Source organism: Rhinolophus sinicus, linkage group LG02, assembly GCF_036562045.2.
Source record: "Rhinolophus sinicus isolate RSC01 linkage group LG02, ASM3656204v1, whole genome shotgun sequence".
Lineage (NCBI taxonomy): Eukaryota > Metazoa > Chordata > Mammalia > Chiroptera > Rhinolophidae > Rhinolophus > Rhinolophus sinicus.
Window position 1 is genome coordinate 73769613 of NC_133752.1, and position 16659 is coordinate 73786271.

Consider the following 16659-nt stretch of genomic DNA (forward strand, 5'->3'; position numbering starts at 1 on the left):
GTTAGAATAAGAGGAGTATCCTGTACAAAACAGCTCTGTCCAGGCTGTTTTTATAGATCAAAGCCTGAACACAGTTTGAATGTGCCTTAGATATGAAATGATGGTATCATCTGGAGGCAAAATTAAGGTTCAGATCTCGGACTAAGGCAGCCAAGGTGATCCCATAAAGTTACAGCTGTCTCCAGGAGTGAGTATTCCAGCTGGCAGTCATTTGGGCTCAAGCAGGTCATGAAGTAGACAGAGGTTAGCAAAGTCTGAGAAAGAACAAGGCTGTGGGAAGGAGGCCCCCAAAAGTGGGAGGCAGTGCCTCTGAGGAGAAGAGCACAGAGCTCAGGGTCAGAGTGACAGGCTCACACCCTGTCTGTGCTCCTCACTAACTGAGTGATCCAGGACACTGGCCTTCAGTTTGACCTAATGCCTGGCCTATCGTAAGAGCTCTATATGTTAGGGATTATTATCCTACAGCTCCCTCCTCGCCTGCACACTTTTGTCTCTAAGCACCATACCTCAGGCCACCATTTATCGAGCACTTTCTTCGTGCCAGGCACTGTGCTGGGAACGGAGAAATCGAGACGTACAAGGTCCTGCCTGCTAAGTGCAGAAGCCTTGTGGAAGGCAAATACACAATAAAGTGACAGAAACCAACCAGGGTGGGAGTGGGGAAGATGCAAAGGAGTAAGCATAGGTTGGAGAGGATTTGAAGGTAAGAGAGGGAGGATCACGTCTAGGGAGGCAGAGCAAATCAAGACATGAAAGGAGAGATGGTAAAGGAGTGGGGGATCAGGCAGAGAAGCCTACAAGACATGCTCTAACAGTTTAGACTTGACCCTGAGGCAGAGAAGAAGATTCAGAAACTTCAACAGCAGCATGAAGAATGAATCTGAGGCTGGTGTGTGTGTGTGTGTGTGTGTGTGTGTGTGTGTGTGTGTGTGTGTGTTGTATTCCTTTATGTGGTGGGGGAAAGGGTATCTTTCCTCCAGAATATTCTCCAAGAAGGAGATGACTGATGAAAAGGCATTAAAGAAGCAATGTAAATTAGGTAATTTAAACATCAGTGGTCATCTGGAAAGAGTCGACAGAGGGTGCCTCTCTAACCAAAGAGGCAGTTTGGCCCCATCTTCATGGTCCTCTATCTGGTGTTAGAACCTGATTCTGCCATTTACTGAAGGGGAGCAAAACCCAAGCATGGAGACCAGCTGGAAGTCTACTGCAACGGTCCAGTCAAGACAGTAGGACGAGAACAAAGTAGGCACAAGAGATTTAGCTATAGGGGAAAGTCTTTCTCTCACACTGTCATAGTGCTACCTCTGGTCATTCATCTCTTGACCAGGATATGAAGACGAGGTCTTCATTAGCCACCTGGATATAAAGGTAAGAAAAGAACCAGGTACACTGAGTGATTATAAGGACATTGGTGTCTTCTGCCATAGCAGCTTCATGAGAATAGCAGAGGTGGGCAGAGTGTGACCTTTAAGGAACTGCACTATGAGCAAAGCAAGGGGAGAGAGAAGAGCAGCTGAAGAAGGATCTAAGGTTATGGGAAGAAATTTTTGTTTTCTAAAGATGAGAGTCTTAGTCATGTTTTATTGTTTATAGGCTGGAAAAGCAGAGGCCAGTAGAGGGGGGGGAATTGGAAACACAAAAGAGGCACAGACCATAAGGTACAATCCAGGTGATAAGAGAGCAGGGCCCACAGCAGATGTAGAAGATTCAGCGTTGCCCAAAACAAGGGGTACTTCTTCAAGTGAGTGAGAAAGGAGGAGGAATAAGGATGGGGACAGGCATGTATGTCACGGCAGTGACACAGAATCGAGGAAAAGCAAAGCTGATAGCCTCAGTTTTCTCTATGAAGACAGAGTCTTCCCCTCAGGAAACCTGAGGAGATAGACAAAGTTTAGAAATAGTCACAAGGAAAAAACACAAGGATAATGACTTTAAAAAAAATTGAAGTTTGATGGCATAAAAATGGACAGTTAGATCAATGGAACAGAGTAGAAAGCCCAGAAATAAACCCATACATATGGGGTCAATTAATTTATCACAAAAGAGCTAAGAATATACAATAGGGAAAGGACAGTCTCTTCAATAAACTGTGTTGGGAAAACTGGACAGCAACATGCCAAAAAAAAAAAAAAAAAAAAAAATGAAACTGGACCACTATCACTTTACACAAAGATTAATTCCAAATGGATTAAATAGTTGAAAGTAAGACCTGAAACCATAAAATTTCTAGAGGAAAGCACGGGGGTTAAACTTGTTAACACAGATCTTGGCAATGATTATTTTAGATTTGACACCAAAAGCAAAGGCAACAAAATCAAAATAAACATGTGGGACTACATCAACCTAAACAGCTTTTGCTCAGCAAAGGAAACCATCCGCAAAATGGAACGGCAACCTATGGAATGGGATGAGAAAGAGAAAGAGTCGCGGAGGGGTCTGTGACTAAGGGGTCAGGTGTAATCCTGAGGTAGGTTTTCAGTACAGAAGTGGTTCTACTCCTGGATATCTCTGGAAGGTGCGCAGGGCCCATGATTTTGCCATCACTTCCACATCTATTCCTCGTGCTATTTTGAGTGTTACCTATGAAGATCCAGCATCAGTTCAAGAGATCGATTCCCGCTCCAGAGCTAGGTATAAGTTCAGAGTTAAGAGTGTGACAAGAGCTAATATGACTGCTGCCGTCACTCTCCTACGTGATGCAGGATGGAGAAACATTTATTATAGCCTGCCATGTACTTCTTTCTTTTCTGGTAAAAGCCCCACAATTTTTACTGAGGGATCAACCAACCTTTCTCCATGCTCATTCAACAAATATTTTTTTCTGTGTACTGCAATGCAACAGATACAGTTCTCACTGCTGATGTATAGCAGTAAACAAAACTGACAAAATAAAAACACCTACTTGCATGGAGCTTATATTCTAGGGATTCAGCCCCTGTGTTTCAGGTAGAGCTAACTCTACCCCTTACTTCATGAGGCACATGACCCAGGCCCAGCCAATCAGAGTAGCAAATCCTCATGGCTACAGTGACTGGTTCAAGGAAAGGCATGTAACCCACACAGAGCCAGCACTGAGTTTTGCATGAATGATCAGAAGTGCTTGCTCTCCTTTCTCTTTTTTGAATTAGAAGATATAAGCTTCAAGGGATGCCACGAAAAGACAATCTGCATAAGCGAGAACCTAACAAATGGGAAAGTAGACGAGAGAGAGAGAGAGAGAGAGAGAGAGAGAGAGAGAGAGAGAGAGCTCTAGTGACATTGTTGGACTCCCTGAAACAAGCCATACCTGAAACATAATACCCCCAAAACTTCCAAGGTATTGAAGCCAGTAGATATTTTTTTTCTTAAACCAATTTAAGCTGTTCTTCTCTTTTAGTAACTAAAAAGGCCTTAGGGAATACACAGAGTATTTTTCATGAAGCCTAAACAAAATTAGGTAAGCCAGGGTCATTTTAATTCCATGGCTAATAAAGCTTTCCTCAAACCCACAGTCACAAAGATCTCCGATGACATCCTAGCTCAGATGACATCCTAATACAAATACAGGTCCTGGAGCCTGTAGTGAAACCTGCTCCCTCCTCGTCTTTTCTGAGACCTCTAGCCTTCTGTCAAAGAAAAAATTTGTCAGGAATGACAGGAAACTCCTCTCTTCAGTAACCCGCTTTTTCTCCGCTTCCCTGACATGCTTAGAAAATTGTAAACTGACATATGGGCCCAGGGAAGCCCAATGTTAGCCTCACTCTTAAATGAGACTTCACATGTTCTTCATTTTTATTTTTTCTGCTACAAAATTTTATTTCCATTGAGGAGTTAACAGCAGAACTTCTACCCTGAGGAATGGTGCCTTTTGAACTAGTTCTCAATGTATGACGGAAATGAAACAAACTCAGACTTTTTTTCTTTTAGGAAGGAGAGGCAAAATAAAGCTGGTTTCCTGAAATGACTCATGAAAGTAAACTTTTCATGTGACAAAAATGATAAGAACTTCTCTGTGAGCAAAAGACACAGAGGTTATTCGGAGGCAACTTGGGTCACTAGGTCGGAGAGATCACAGGATTGATTGGTGCCTTGGAAGTTTATAAACCAGGGGAACCGCACACACAGCTGATTCACAGGGTGGCTTCCCCAGGCTCTGTGAGATAAAGTGGGTACTTCAAGAGTTAGGTCTTACCCACCTAAGGGTTTCCCATTCCCCATTCAACTTAATTGCCTGAGGGCTCACTCTTTTCAACATCCCAAGTGGAACTGAGGAGAATTTAGAAAAATGTACCAAATGCTTTCTTTTAAGAAACTCAGATAGTGGAGTGAGAAGGATAACTTATTAAACAATAAGCTAAAGTAGACAGGGTCTTATGAGAAGAATGTGTTAGGGATGAGGGGAGGGGTTCAGGGAAGGCTCCCACAAAAAAAAACCAAAAAAACAACAACAACAAAAATCAGTTGAGGTGGGACTTGAAGGGTAGGTAGAAGTCCACCAGTTGCCAAGGAAGAGAAAGGTACTACAGCTGAGGGAAAACCTGGCATTCCAACATCACACCTGACAGATGTGATGATTGGTTACTTGGGAAACACAAATTAGAATATCTGTATTTAAATAAGAATTAAGACATTTGAAGTAGTCTCCTAGGGATATGATATGCTTGTCTCAAGGATATTTCTCTGATCAATTTCTAAACTGCTTTCATTGTTTAGAAGAGCCTCAATGTCTTCTATGACATTGAATATAGTCAATGTAGTCAATATAGTCAATATAGTCAATGATCAAGCTTGGGAACACCGGTTTAGATGAAGAAAAAGTAGGTAAGCTATAAAGTAATGACACAGGTCTTCTTGAATAATGATAAGCTGGCCTCAAGTCAATTCCAAAAGGGGGAAAAAATATTAAACAATGAAAGAAGCCTTAAAATAGGGTAATTACTTGACTCCGTCACAGGCTAAGACCTATTTGGAAGATACTCTTAAGCTGAATCTGGCAAGTTCAACAAGAATTTTCCAGGCAGATAATGGCATAGATTCTGGTACATTTGTGTTTTTTTTCAAAGGCCCACTGTAGTCACAGCTGCTAAGAGTTGAAAAACGAGACTGTGGCATATCTTATCCCAGGTAGGAGTCCAGACTCTCCCTCACTAGCTGCCATTTGAACTTTCAAATAAAAAATGGCTGGAAATAAAAATACCACTTTCCTTGCAAAATGTGTTATATCCTAAACCAATGCATGATAGCAGTAGTTGTTATTTAAAAAATCATGCTGGATAACAGTTTCAGTATCTCTTATGTAATTATCAAGGAATGAAGCCATTCGATACCAACAGGAAGAATGACTACATCAGCATAACAAAATATAGTGACAATAAGAAATTTCTACAAGTTATTTGATAAGTTCACCTCCATTTAGAGGAAAACACATCATTTTATGTTATTTGCCAGCTTTGTTCCTAAAATGTTTCCATACTGAATATATCCTGCAATATAATAAAAGATTTGAAATGCTAAACAATTCCTGAAAGGAATTATTCTCCACATTTAAAATGTTTTTTAAAAGGCCATGCGTATTTACCTTGATTTTCAAAAGTTAATGTACCTATTTAAATACGTATTTACAAAGAAATTCTACTCCCTGCCCCCAAATTTTCACAGTATTAGATGGCCTATAAGAATCACCTCTGAGTTCCTAATTTTCCTGTGTGAATTTAGGTTTGTGATATTGCTTTTAGCTGATTTTTATAAAAAGAACATGCCTGCCACTCATATACCGCTACTTAGCTTGTTGTTTGTTTTCTTATGTTTTCCTTTTAGTTCTCTGTTGAAATGTAACATGCAGTATTACGTAAAACAAAAAAGGGCTTGGACATACTTAATGAGTTTAATTTAAAATTGAGGGACATTAATCTCTATTTTGTCCATGGTTAAAATCTACTTCTTTAAAAACTCAGAATTTGCTGAGTGGTATGTATTCTAATAAATAGGGAATCTATCCAGATGTATCTGCCACTTGCAGGCCTATACTACATTTAATTCCAAATGTTATTGCAATTGCTTTTTCCTTATTATATTACAGTGAGGCTAAGAACTGAATCCCACACTATTTTATAAGTAGACTAGCATCCATCATGTCACAAAGAAAGGAACATACAATAAAATGAAGGTGGTTTTCTTAAGGTGTGGTATTAATCTGCATTAGATCCAAGGAGAACACTGACTTAGGGAGCTCTGTTCTAGACAAACCCCACGATGGCGAAGATGCTGTTTACAGAGACTCACTACCAATACCTCCTTTGCTCGTATTTAACAGTTCACAGGCTATAATGTGCAATGCCAGATGGAAAATTCAGTTTTAATTTCCCATTATAGCCAACTAAAATATTTTTACATTATATCAGAATTATGAAATTAGTAAATGAATACAGTTAAGTCCAATTGATTCCTCCATCTTAAAGATTCATTTTTCCATTATATTAGTGAAGAACAATGAAAACCAAAAACATGTTATTCCAGAAAATCATACATTTAACATTGAAACAATTATCTATCATATACATGTGTTAAACTTTTAATATTCAACTGCTTCTCTGCATTGAAAACATGTTAAAGTGTGTCTGACCTGGAAGTACTTCTGACATGGGTCACTGGACGTCAGCAATGGTGCAGGAAATAGGTTATAATTTGAAATCTGAAAAGAGGGATCATTTGAGAAATTAAAACCCCAAATAACAAAGCATAAAAGAAAAAAGGCATTGCACTGAAAATCCTTCCAAAAGCTGCTTAAAAAGTTAAACAAATTTTGGCAGATAATGTCCAAATTTTTGTTTATTTATAGTTGTACATACCACTTTCAACTAAAATTTGAATTCCACATTTCCCACAAACATTTCTTGAGATTTTTTCCATGCCAGGTTTAAGTTTATCTATTATCTGTCTGTCTGTCTGTCTGTCTATCTATCTATCTAAAGTTTCCACTACTTTTTCTCATTAAAAACACACAATTCTGAAGCCAGTAAAGAAAAAACTGGTACATTACACCCTATAAAAATTTAACCCTTCTGTTTAGGAAAAAAAAAAAATAGCTATGCACAGTAAAGACAAATAAACAAACTGAAAAAAAAATAACACCAAAAATAACATACAAGAGCTAATTTCCTTTATATAGAAAGAGCTCCTTGAAATTAATAAGAAAAGTACAAATAAGCCTACAGGAAAATGAGCAAAGGACAGGTACAAGTCCCAAGAGAAACACAAATGTCCAAGAAACATATAAATAACTAACCTCATTTACAACTAAAGAAAATGTGAATTAAAATAATAACGACTTACTAGTTTTCCTGTAAGAGACTGCAAAGATTAAGTAACACATACCTTAAGCAAAGATTGATAACACATAACCTAAGGCAAGGACACTGGAAACAGGCGTTCTTAAACCTTGCTGGTAGGAATAAAAATCGGCAAAGCTCTTGGGAGTGCCATTATAAATACCACAGCAGATTAAAAATACATGGGTCCCACTGCTCAGCAGTTCCATTTCTAAGAATTTATTTAATAAACTCACATGGACTCTATTGTTCTAAAAGTAAAAATCAGTAACAACCTAACTGTTCTTCAGTGGACAGCTGGCTCATTAAATTATGATACATCTATATAATGGAGAAATGTGCTGTCACTAGGAAAAATGAAGCAGATCTACAGGAGCTGATGTGAAAACGGCTCTGAGACATATCACTGAGAGATGAATAATACACACAGCATAGCATGATTAAATTTGAGTAAAATTTTTAAAAGCATATGCATGTAAGCGCACGTATACATATACACACTCTGGCACTTACACGGACAATTTCTTAAGGATTTAATAAAGAACTAGATACAGTGGTAAACTGCCAGTTTACCAAATTAGGTACGTAATAAGGAAAACTGAAAACAGACCTTGTTCAAAGCGTTGCTATCAGTAATGTCATTTAGAATGATAATCTGTTATATTAATTCAAGTGCGGATACTGCAGGATTCCATTCATGCAAAGTACAAACACAGGAAAAACTTATCTATGTCAGGATGATGACTTACTCTGGAGGACAGGAAACAGGGAGAAAACAAGAGGGGGCCTCTGGGATGTTGTGATACACTGTTTCTTGATCTGGATGTGAAAATTCATCAAGCAGTATGTACCCTTATGACCTCATTTCAGTATGCTTATTACACTTCCACGAAATGTTCAAAGAAAAAGTCAGATGCTAGAGGTTTTCTAAAGCACTATTCAAACTGAGAAACGTTGTATTTGCAAATACTAAATTCTAATCTAACCTCTCTAAACTAGTAGCTTTTAATGGGTATTACTTCCAACTTTATGATTCAGATAATGACCTGACAACCTGGTTGACTGGCCCACGATACATTTTTAATCATATTTTCACATATTGTGGGTAAGGCTCATTACTCTGGTATAATTAAAAGGATGGGTTTATTTTTAACTGCCCTGAAACAGCAAGAGATGCTTCCTCTATCATCTTTGCTTTTGTCCTATACCTGTCTCACCTCCGTAAAAGTATTTCACAATTCAGTTTTCCTTTCTTTTAGTTTTTGTCTCTTCAGTGCACCTTAAGTTGTAAGCAGAGACATATATGAGATGATAGATATTTCAAGAAAATAAATACCAATAACATTGAGAGAAAGCTAAGAAAAGGCATACTTACATGAATATTCTGAAAAGGCTTGAACAAAACCTAAGAATCTATACACTATTTAGTGTGTATACTCCTTAAAATAAAATATTCCCTTTTTCCCCAACATAAAACAAACTCCACCTTCTATAAAGTTAAGAACTGGACAATCTGCTAATCACTTCACATTTCAGATGGCCCCGTCTATTCTTATCTGACCATATTTACTCCGTACTTGCCATGTGCCATGCATTATGCTCGGGGCAGGGAATACTTTAGTGAACAAAAACACATTCCACTCTGTCGTGTGGGGAGTCATGCGGGAGACCCTGCTCGCTGTGCCATGTGTCACGCGGGGCAGCATGCAGGGTCTCAGCTCCCGCTCCCCACATAAGAACACAGGACATGGTGAGGCCAAAAAGGAACACCCACGAAGCCATAGGTAGGGGAATCATACCACTATATTCTCACTGGTGGCTGGGTTAGAGACACAGGAAGCAGGAGCCACAACCTGCCATCCACTTAGCTCTGCCAACCCACCTCACTTGCTAGCTGCAATCCGCTGTGCTAACTGCAATCGGCTCTTGCTAGCTCAGCCACCATCTTCTTGCTAGCCCCCATTTTTTTTTTCTTTTTTTTTTTGCTGCTAGCGTAGCCACAGCAGTTATATTAGTCCAATGGCTCACTGATGGTCACAATGGTTACAGCTGACGGCCAACTAGCCACAGCTGATGGCCATTTACTACCTGAGCCAGCACCTTTCCATGTAAGGCCGAGAGCCTGGAAACTGCACTCCTGGCTCTGTCCCCACACCCTCTCTTGTGGAACTTATAGCCTAGTTGGGAGATGGACATTAATGACAAAATTACTCAAATCAGTATATGTGTTTTGGAGGAAAAGAACTCCATTCAATGAGAAAATGTAATGAAGAAGGAACATGTGCCAGACTGGAGAGTCAGGAAACACTTCCTTGAGAAAGTGAAATTTGACTAAACCTGAGGACTAAAGAGGATTTAGCTAGGTAACATTTATTAAAGCCCTACTATGCACAAGGGACTCCCTGATCCTGCAGAGCTATTTCCCCCTAGGCACTGATATCCTTGATGAATCAGTCTAACCTAGTAAACAGTTTCCAAGGACTTTGTGGCAAGGACTAATTCTACATAAGTAACAACCCGAGAAAATAGAAAAGCACTTAAGTATGGTATGAAGAACAATCTACAGCTCTGCTGTCCTGCATGGTAGCCGCTGGGAGCAACATGGAGCTACTAACGTTTGAAAGGTGACTAATACAATGGAGGAACTGAATTTTTAATTTTATTTCATTATAATTAACTTCAATAGAATTTATAAACTGATGCCTGCCTGGGCATCAGTTTGGAACTCCCTGGGTAGGTGATTCTACTTTTTCAACTATAAATTTTATGAAATCTAAATACAGATCAAGGATTTCCAAGGAAAATTCTGCATGCGTGCAGGTTGAATGCTGTAAATGTAAAACACATGCTGACTTTGGAGACTTTGCATGAAAAGAAATGCAAAGTATGCCATTAATAATTCTTAAATATTGATCACATGTTGAAATTATAATATTTTGGATATAGTGAGTTAAATAAAACATATTGTTAAAATTAATTTCACCCGCTTTTCTTTTTTTTTAATGTGGGTACAAGAAAATTTCAAATTACACATGTGGCTCGCATTATAACTCTACTGGAGAAGTGCTGATCTAGATAATACCGACACATTCTGAAACTTTATCCTAATCAAAATATTATCTACCTTTCCCATAAAAACAAAGACAAGCAGAAATGCTACCTCAGCTGTAAAGCTGGAGAAGGTTTGCCAAAATTCAAAGTAAGTGCCTTTGTTACCAAGAAAATCACGTACTGAGTTCAAAGACACCCGAACTGCCAGGTAGGCCACTACAAACTCTATGTTAAGAATACAGTTGTGATTTTAAAACAAAGCATAAGACTATGTAAGTGAGACAACCTAGCAATAACAGTTTCCCTGCCAGTAGCATTTTCATGTCATGTGTCCCATTAATGAAAATCCCTAATGCTTATATGCGTATGCTTTGTGGTAATGCTACTGGAGCTCAAGAACTGTCCAATAGGACCACAGAGAAGCATCCCCAAGAAGAAATCATGGAAGCACTATTAAACACATAAATGAATAAATAAATCAATGCCCACTTGTATAAGTTCAGTATAAGATGCTGTGTACCTTTTGCCCCATTGGACATAAATATAGATATTCATATATACTAATTCAACTTTCTGTGTGTTCAGTACAAGATGCTACGTATTTTCCCCCTTTGGAGATATATATATATATATATATATATATATATATATATATATATATATATATATTCAATTTTCTATATAATAATCCAATCTTCAATGTCTTTATTTTTGTCAACATATGACCCTGACCAAGAACGCTACAGTAGATCATCTCACTATAATTGCACCCTTATGTGTTCCACTTGTATTACTGATTGTTCTTTTCATTTGTGACATTGTCTTTGTGATTTAAAATAAAAAGACTTTTCCCCTTATTTTGATTGTGTATTTTGCCTTTTTTCAATATGTAATTACACACTGTACCCATCAGGTTTCAAGTAGGTAACAGACAACACAATCAAATTGAATAATTTGAGGAGGGTTTGATTAAAGGACTATTTTTAAAAAACACGAAAAAAAAAAAAACGGTTGGCAGGGTAGAAAAACTACAAGGAACAATGTAGACCCCAGAACAAGTAAGAACAAGTTACCACCCAGGTCTGAAGGAAGGGAGAGGTGTGTACGGAGAGGGCACCACCCAACACAGCCACCATCTTCCAGAGAGGTGCATGGCCAGCTACCGGCAATCCTGTCAAAACTGGCTTTTCCTGCTCTCCCTGCCTGATCTTTGGCTATAAGGATGAAAAGGTATTCAATAGTAAGCTAAAGTTGTGTGTAACTCCTCTTTTTCAAAGAAACAGATGAAAAATCACGTGTTCATCCATTTAGAAAATCGATAAAATTTTCTTTGAACTATATGTGTTTTAATTACTATTATCCCACCACTAAACTTTGTACATATTTCTATTACTATACTTAACACATGACATTAAATGTTTGTGTTTATCTTTTTTCCTAATAGAAGATAAATTCCTTGAAGAAAGAACTGCCTTACTTATTTTTATTATTTTTTATTGAGGCATAATTGACATAATATTATACTAGTTTCAGGTGTACAACAAAATGATTCAGTATTTGTATTTACTGTAAAGTTATCACCACAATATGTGCAGTTAACATCAATTACCATACATAGATACAAAATCTTTTTTCTCGCGATGAGAACTTTTTATGTACTGTTAACTGATGCCAAAGAAGGACAAAAGATATAAATAAAAATCAAAGACGTTTACTCTACCTGTCTTCCCCAAATACAGTCCAAAAAGTCTCACACATTCTCAGTTTATCCCGCTCTCTGCTCTGCCCACTCCCTCTCTGGACCTTCAGTAGTTCACTCAGTTCCACACTCCTGCCCCGGCCTCAGCTTAATCCCTCCCCACACCGCCTCCCAGATCTATCTAATCCAGCTCCACTGTGCCAGATAAACACTGCTCCATTCACAATCACTCCCTTATCCCAAACATCCAGAATAAAGTTCTGTCAGCCACTGACAATCTAATACCCAACTCAGTCTAGAAGCTCCCATTACTCAGATCCTTCATTACCTTCCAATAGCTACTGCTTTCCTGAAAACTCAAACCCAGTACAATCCTTTTGGACCCATATTTTATAACATTTCCTCTACTATCTTGAAGTGAAGCTCATAGATAATATAACCTATCTATATACATAAATTCCAGAAAAGGAGAAATTAAAGGAGAGATACATTTCAATAAGCAAATTCTCGGGCCTGGTGACACCAGCGGTCATAACGAACAGTCACCAGATGCTTGCATCTGTGGGTAGAATCACTGAGTGTGACAGCTATAAACACAAAGGGACAGAGGCGTATGTTGTGTTGTCAACCCGGATATCATGATTTGCATTGTTGTCAAGAGCATCAATTTCATAATGCTGCACAACTCTTTAAGAAAATTCCCCCCAAATTAAATATATTTATTTATCAATTAGGAGTTTCCACTTCTGGAATATATAGCGTATATTAAAGCCATAAAAACTTTTATGTTTAGAACTGCTAGGCTCAGGAAATTATAGACATGTTGTTCATCAACAAGAATATTTGATAGGACATTTGCAAGCTTTGCAGAGTAAGACATTCTTTGTTACACAGTGTTGTCCTAGGTATGCAAGACATTTATCATCCCTGGTCTCCACCCCCAAAATGCAAGTAGTAGGTACCTTTCCACACTCCCTAAGGGATGCTCTAGACACCACCAACCCCCAACTTTGAAAAGTCTAACCTCAGCCCAGAGTTCTCTCTTCCTCTCCTTAACTCATTCAATACTTAGGTCCTATATGATCTTGAACCAATACTTAATATCTGATGTGTGTCTTATTCAACTGCAAATTGTGGTTATCATCAGTCTGACAGTTACTATGAAGATCAAATGAGATACAACAGGTTGCTTGCTTTGCTTAATGCCTGGAAGATACCAAACATTCGATAAATGCTAACTGCTATTACTCTTGTTCTTATTTATTTTTCTTACACATATCGCCTGTTTTCTCAATGAGGTTGTACGCAAAGTGTCTTAGAGATCTTTGCACATTCACCAGGAGCATTCAATGAACTTGGGTGGTCCACATCTTCTGTGTTCTCTCCCTGTCCTGTCTTGCCCTCTTGTGAAAATGTTTCACAAATAATAAGCTGAGTCCAAGAAAATAAAGCAAAACTCAACAACCGTCAAACTTACTTTGAAAAATCCTTTAAATTGCCTACTTAGTACAATACACACAATTTCTGTTAAACAACTAAAGTGCGTAATTTTATGATGCACACATAATGAAAAGTATTTAGTAAGTATACGTATATGAAACTTTTCAGTATTTTGTATTTACACAGAGAAGAGAGTAGAGGTGCGGCATATAAAATTGCACTCTATGGGAATAAACTTGATTTTATAAATAAAAACTTTTGAGATATAATTACTAGTAACAATTTCTTGCCATCTGCATAACTGGGTGCTGCATATCTGCTGTTGAGAATCATTCTTCTGGAAGAGCCCAAATTTATCACTTATTATAACTTAAAGCAGAGAGAAAAAAGCAATAAAAGTGCAGGGAACTAATTCTCTCTCTAATGTCTAAATCTTACGCAAAAATACTTAAGGAGGTTGATTTGTGATTCCAGCTCCTTATCTTTTTGTTGTTATTAACTGCCACTGCATTTTTTTGTTTTTTAATTTATGTTTCAGTTAGAGTTTACATACAGTATCATATTAGTTCTAGGTATACAACGTAGTGATTAAGACATTTATATACCTTATGATAAAGTGGCTGCCCTGATAAGTCTAGTACCCATCTGACATCATGCACAGTTATCTAGCTCTTTATCTTACTTGATTCAATATTCTCAAAGCAAGATTTCAAAACTAATTCCTAAAAGACTACCAAACAAAGAAAAGTATGCATAGAAGGGGGAAAACCCTGTTTCTTGAAACGAATCTCAGTGGAAAACACCATTAACTGGAAAAGAAATATTTTCAAGACAGAACTATAAATGTAGACTTTTTTCCATTTATGAGTTACCTTTATAACTCCTAACAAGATATTTATTAAATGAAGCAAAAGCTTCCCCCACAAATATACTTGATCCCCATGTTTCATATTTCAAAGGCATAACATCTGCACTTTAGAAATAACAGCAATGGTTAATACTTCTAAGAAGTGTCGATTTAAAATATGCTGCTGGGTAGCTGCAGAAGACGGAGGCATTAATGGCCGTAATCAATAACCTCTGTATCCCTGCCCTCTGCTCTGTGACTTGCAGACTCAGACCTAGCTGTGACGTGCTTTGGGCAATAGGTTAGCAAATGAGAGATGCAGAAGCTTGAAAAGCATGGCCTGTTTCCAGCCTACAAAAAAGAAACAATCTGTGCTACTGCCACGAGCACTCACCCAGGCTGGCCTGCTAGAAGGATGTTTGGGAAGGACTTGAATCCTCTTGGCTGAGGCCATCTTAGACCAACCTAAGCCGACTGACCAGCAAACAAACGGGAGAGCGCTGTAAAGTCCTGCACGCTGTACCTGCAGCGGCTGCAGGCATATGAGTGAACCCAGCACCGCCTCTAACAATCTCTCAGCCATCCAGTAGATACTAATGGTGACTGTTTAAGCCACTATATTTTGGGGTGGTTCCTTATGCAGCACTTCTGTGACAACAGATAAATCTGACACAACAACCAAAATGAGATAACAGAAGAGCCATTGGGATTAAACGTGAATCGATCCAGGGGAGGAATGATGCTAGGTGAGGATTCCACTGTAGGGAATCAAGTTTGTTTTCTGGTGGGGTTTTTTTAAGGCTATAATATCTTACTTTTTATTTTAATTGAGGTAACATTGGATAATAATATATGTTTTGGGTGTACAACATTATAATTCAATATCTACATATACTGTAGCGTGCTCACCACCAGAAGTCTAGTTTCCATCCATCACCATATAGTTGATCCCCTTTACCCATTTCACCATCCGCACCCCCTCCCTCTCTGGTAACTACCAATCTGTTGTCTGTGTCCATGAGTTTGTGGGAATCGAGTTCTTTCTTGGAGATTTATGCCCTCGTTAGATTACACAGGGCTGCCTTCACCAAGACAGGATGCGTCTTTGGCCTCTACAGTGTGTTCATTCACAACACACAACCATGTACGTTTTGCACATTAAAATACCCTGTGACAGCAAATTTTAGGAATTTTTCGTAAGGACATATAGGCTACATTATTTCTACTAGGAACAAAATCAGAAAAAAGTTAAATGTCCATCAATAAGAAACGGATTAAAGTATTACATCGATACAACTTTCACACATCATAAAGTCAAAAAATTGTTAAGTTGAACCATCGAAAGTCGGGCAACTGTCTGTATATATTTTCTAATTCAGATGTAATCTGTTCTTTCAAGTCTTGAGTTATTTTTAAAATAATCTGTTTACTTTCTTTTGAAATAGTATATTACAGTTTTCATTATAAATTACATGAGCTAGTCAACACCTTATGATAAAACAAGCTTTGTGTTAGATGATTTTGCCCAACTATAGGCTAATACGTAAGTGTTCTGAGCACACTTAAAGTAGGTTAGGCTACGCTATGATGTTGGGTAGTTTTGATGTATTAAATACATTTTTGACTTACTATATCAACTTACTATGGGTTTATTGCGACATAACGCCATCGTCGAGGAGTATCTATATATAATTTATATATAATTTATATCACTTAATGTCTCTCTTTCCCCAATTTGGAAAAGCTCCATGAAGCCAGGCACGATGTCTGTTTCATTAATCAATATAATCCTATTACCTGGCACATGGCAGACGTTCAATAAATAGCTCATAAAGGAATGAACTGAAAAGCTCATTAAAATGTTAACAGCAGTAATCTCTGGGTAGCAGGATTTAGAAAAATGTCTCCTAATGTTTTACATGTTGCTGATTTATGTAAATTTTTATAACGAGTATGAAGCATTTTCATATTCAGAGCAAGAGTTATTTTCAATTTGGAAGAAGAAATAAAGTTTGTACATGAAGTTATATATGTACATATCACATAACTTTAAAAATAAAGAAAGAATAGCATCCCAACCCCACTACCCTCACTGCGTGTATCTTCTATTCATAAATGAAGGCACTGGGGTAAAAGATGACAAGGCTGAGTTTTCTAAGGAGAACTAGGTTTAGAGTTTGTGAAAAGGAAGACAGCAATCACCCCCATCTGCTTTCCATGCGATATTTGATAGATTTTACTCTGTAGCTCAGAAAACACATTAATAGGACTTCTCGTGGTGTGAGGAAAGGATTAAAAAAGCAAAAACCCTG

General features: G+C 38.0%; 1 protein-coding gene across 14 annotated transcripts in view; it reads right to left on the bottom strand.

Annotated features, from left to right (window-relative positions):
• The window catches only part of APBB2 (amyloid beta precursor protein binding family B member 2), a 331632-nt gene that overhangs the window by 170153 nt on the left and 144820 nt on the right, over positions 1-16659 (bottom strand). For 8 of the 14 annotated variants that reach the window (XM_019751904.2, XM_019751912.2, XM_019751910.2 and 5 more), the window contains one exon: positions 6605-6673. The exons of the other annotated variants lie outside the window; for them this stretch is intronic. In XM_019751904.2, coding sequence (XP_019607463.2) covers positions 6605-6623 — 19 coding nt within the window. In that variant the 5' untranslated portion in view covers positions 6624-6673. The remainder of the gene's footprint in view (positions 1-6604; positions 6674-16659) is intronic. 14 annotated transcript variants of the gene reach the window in all.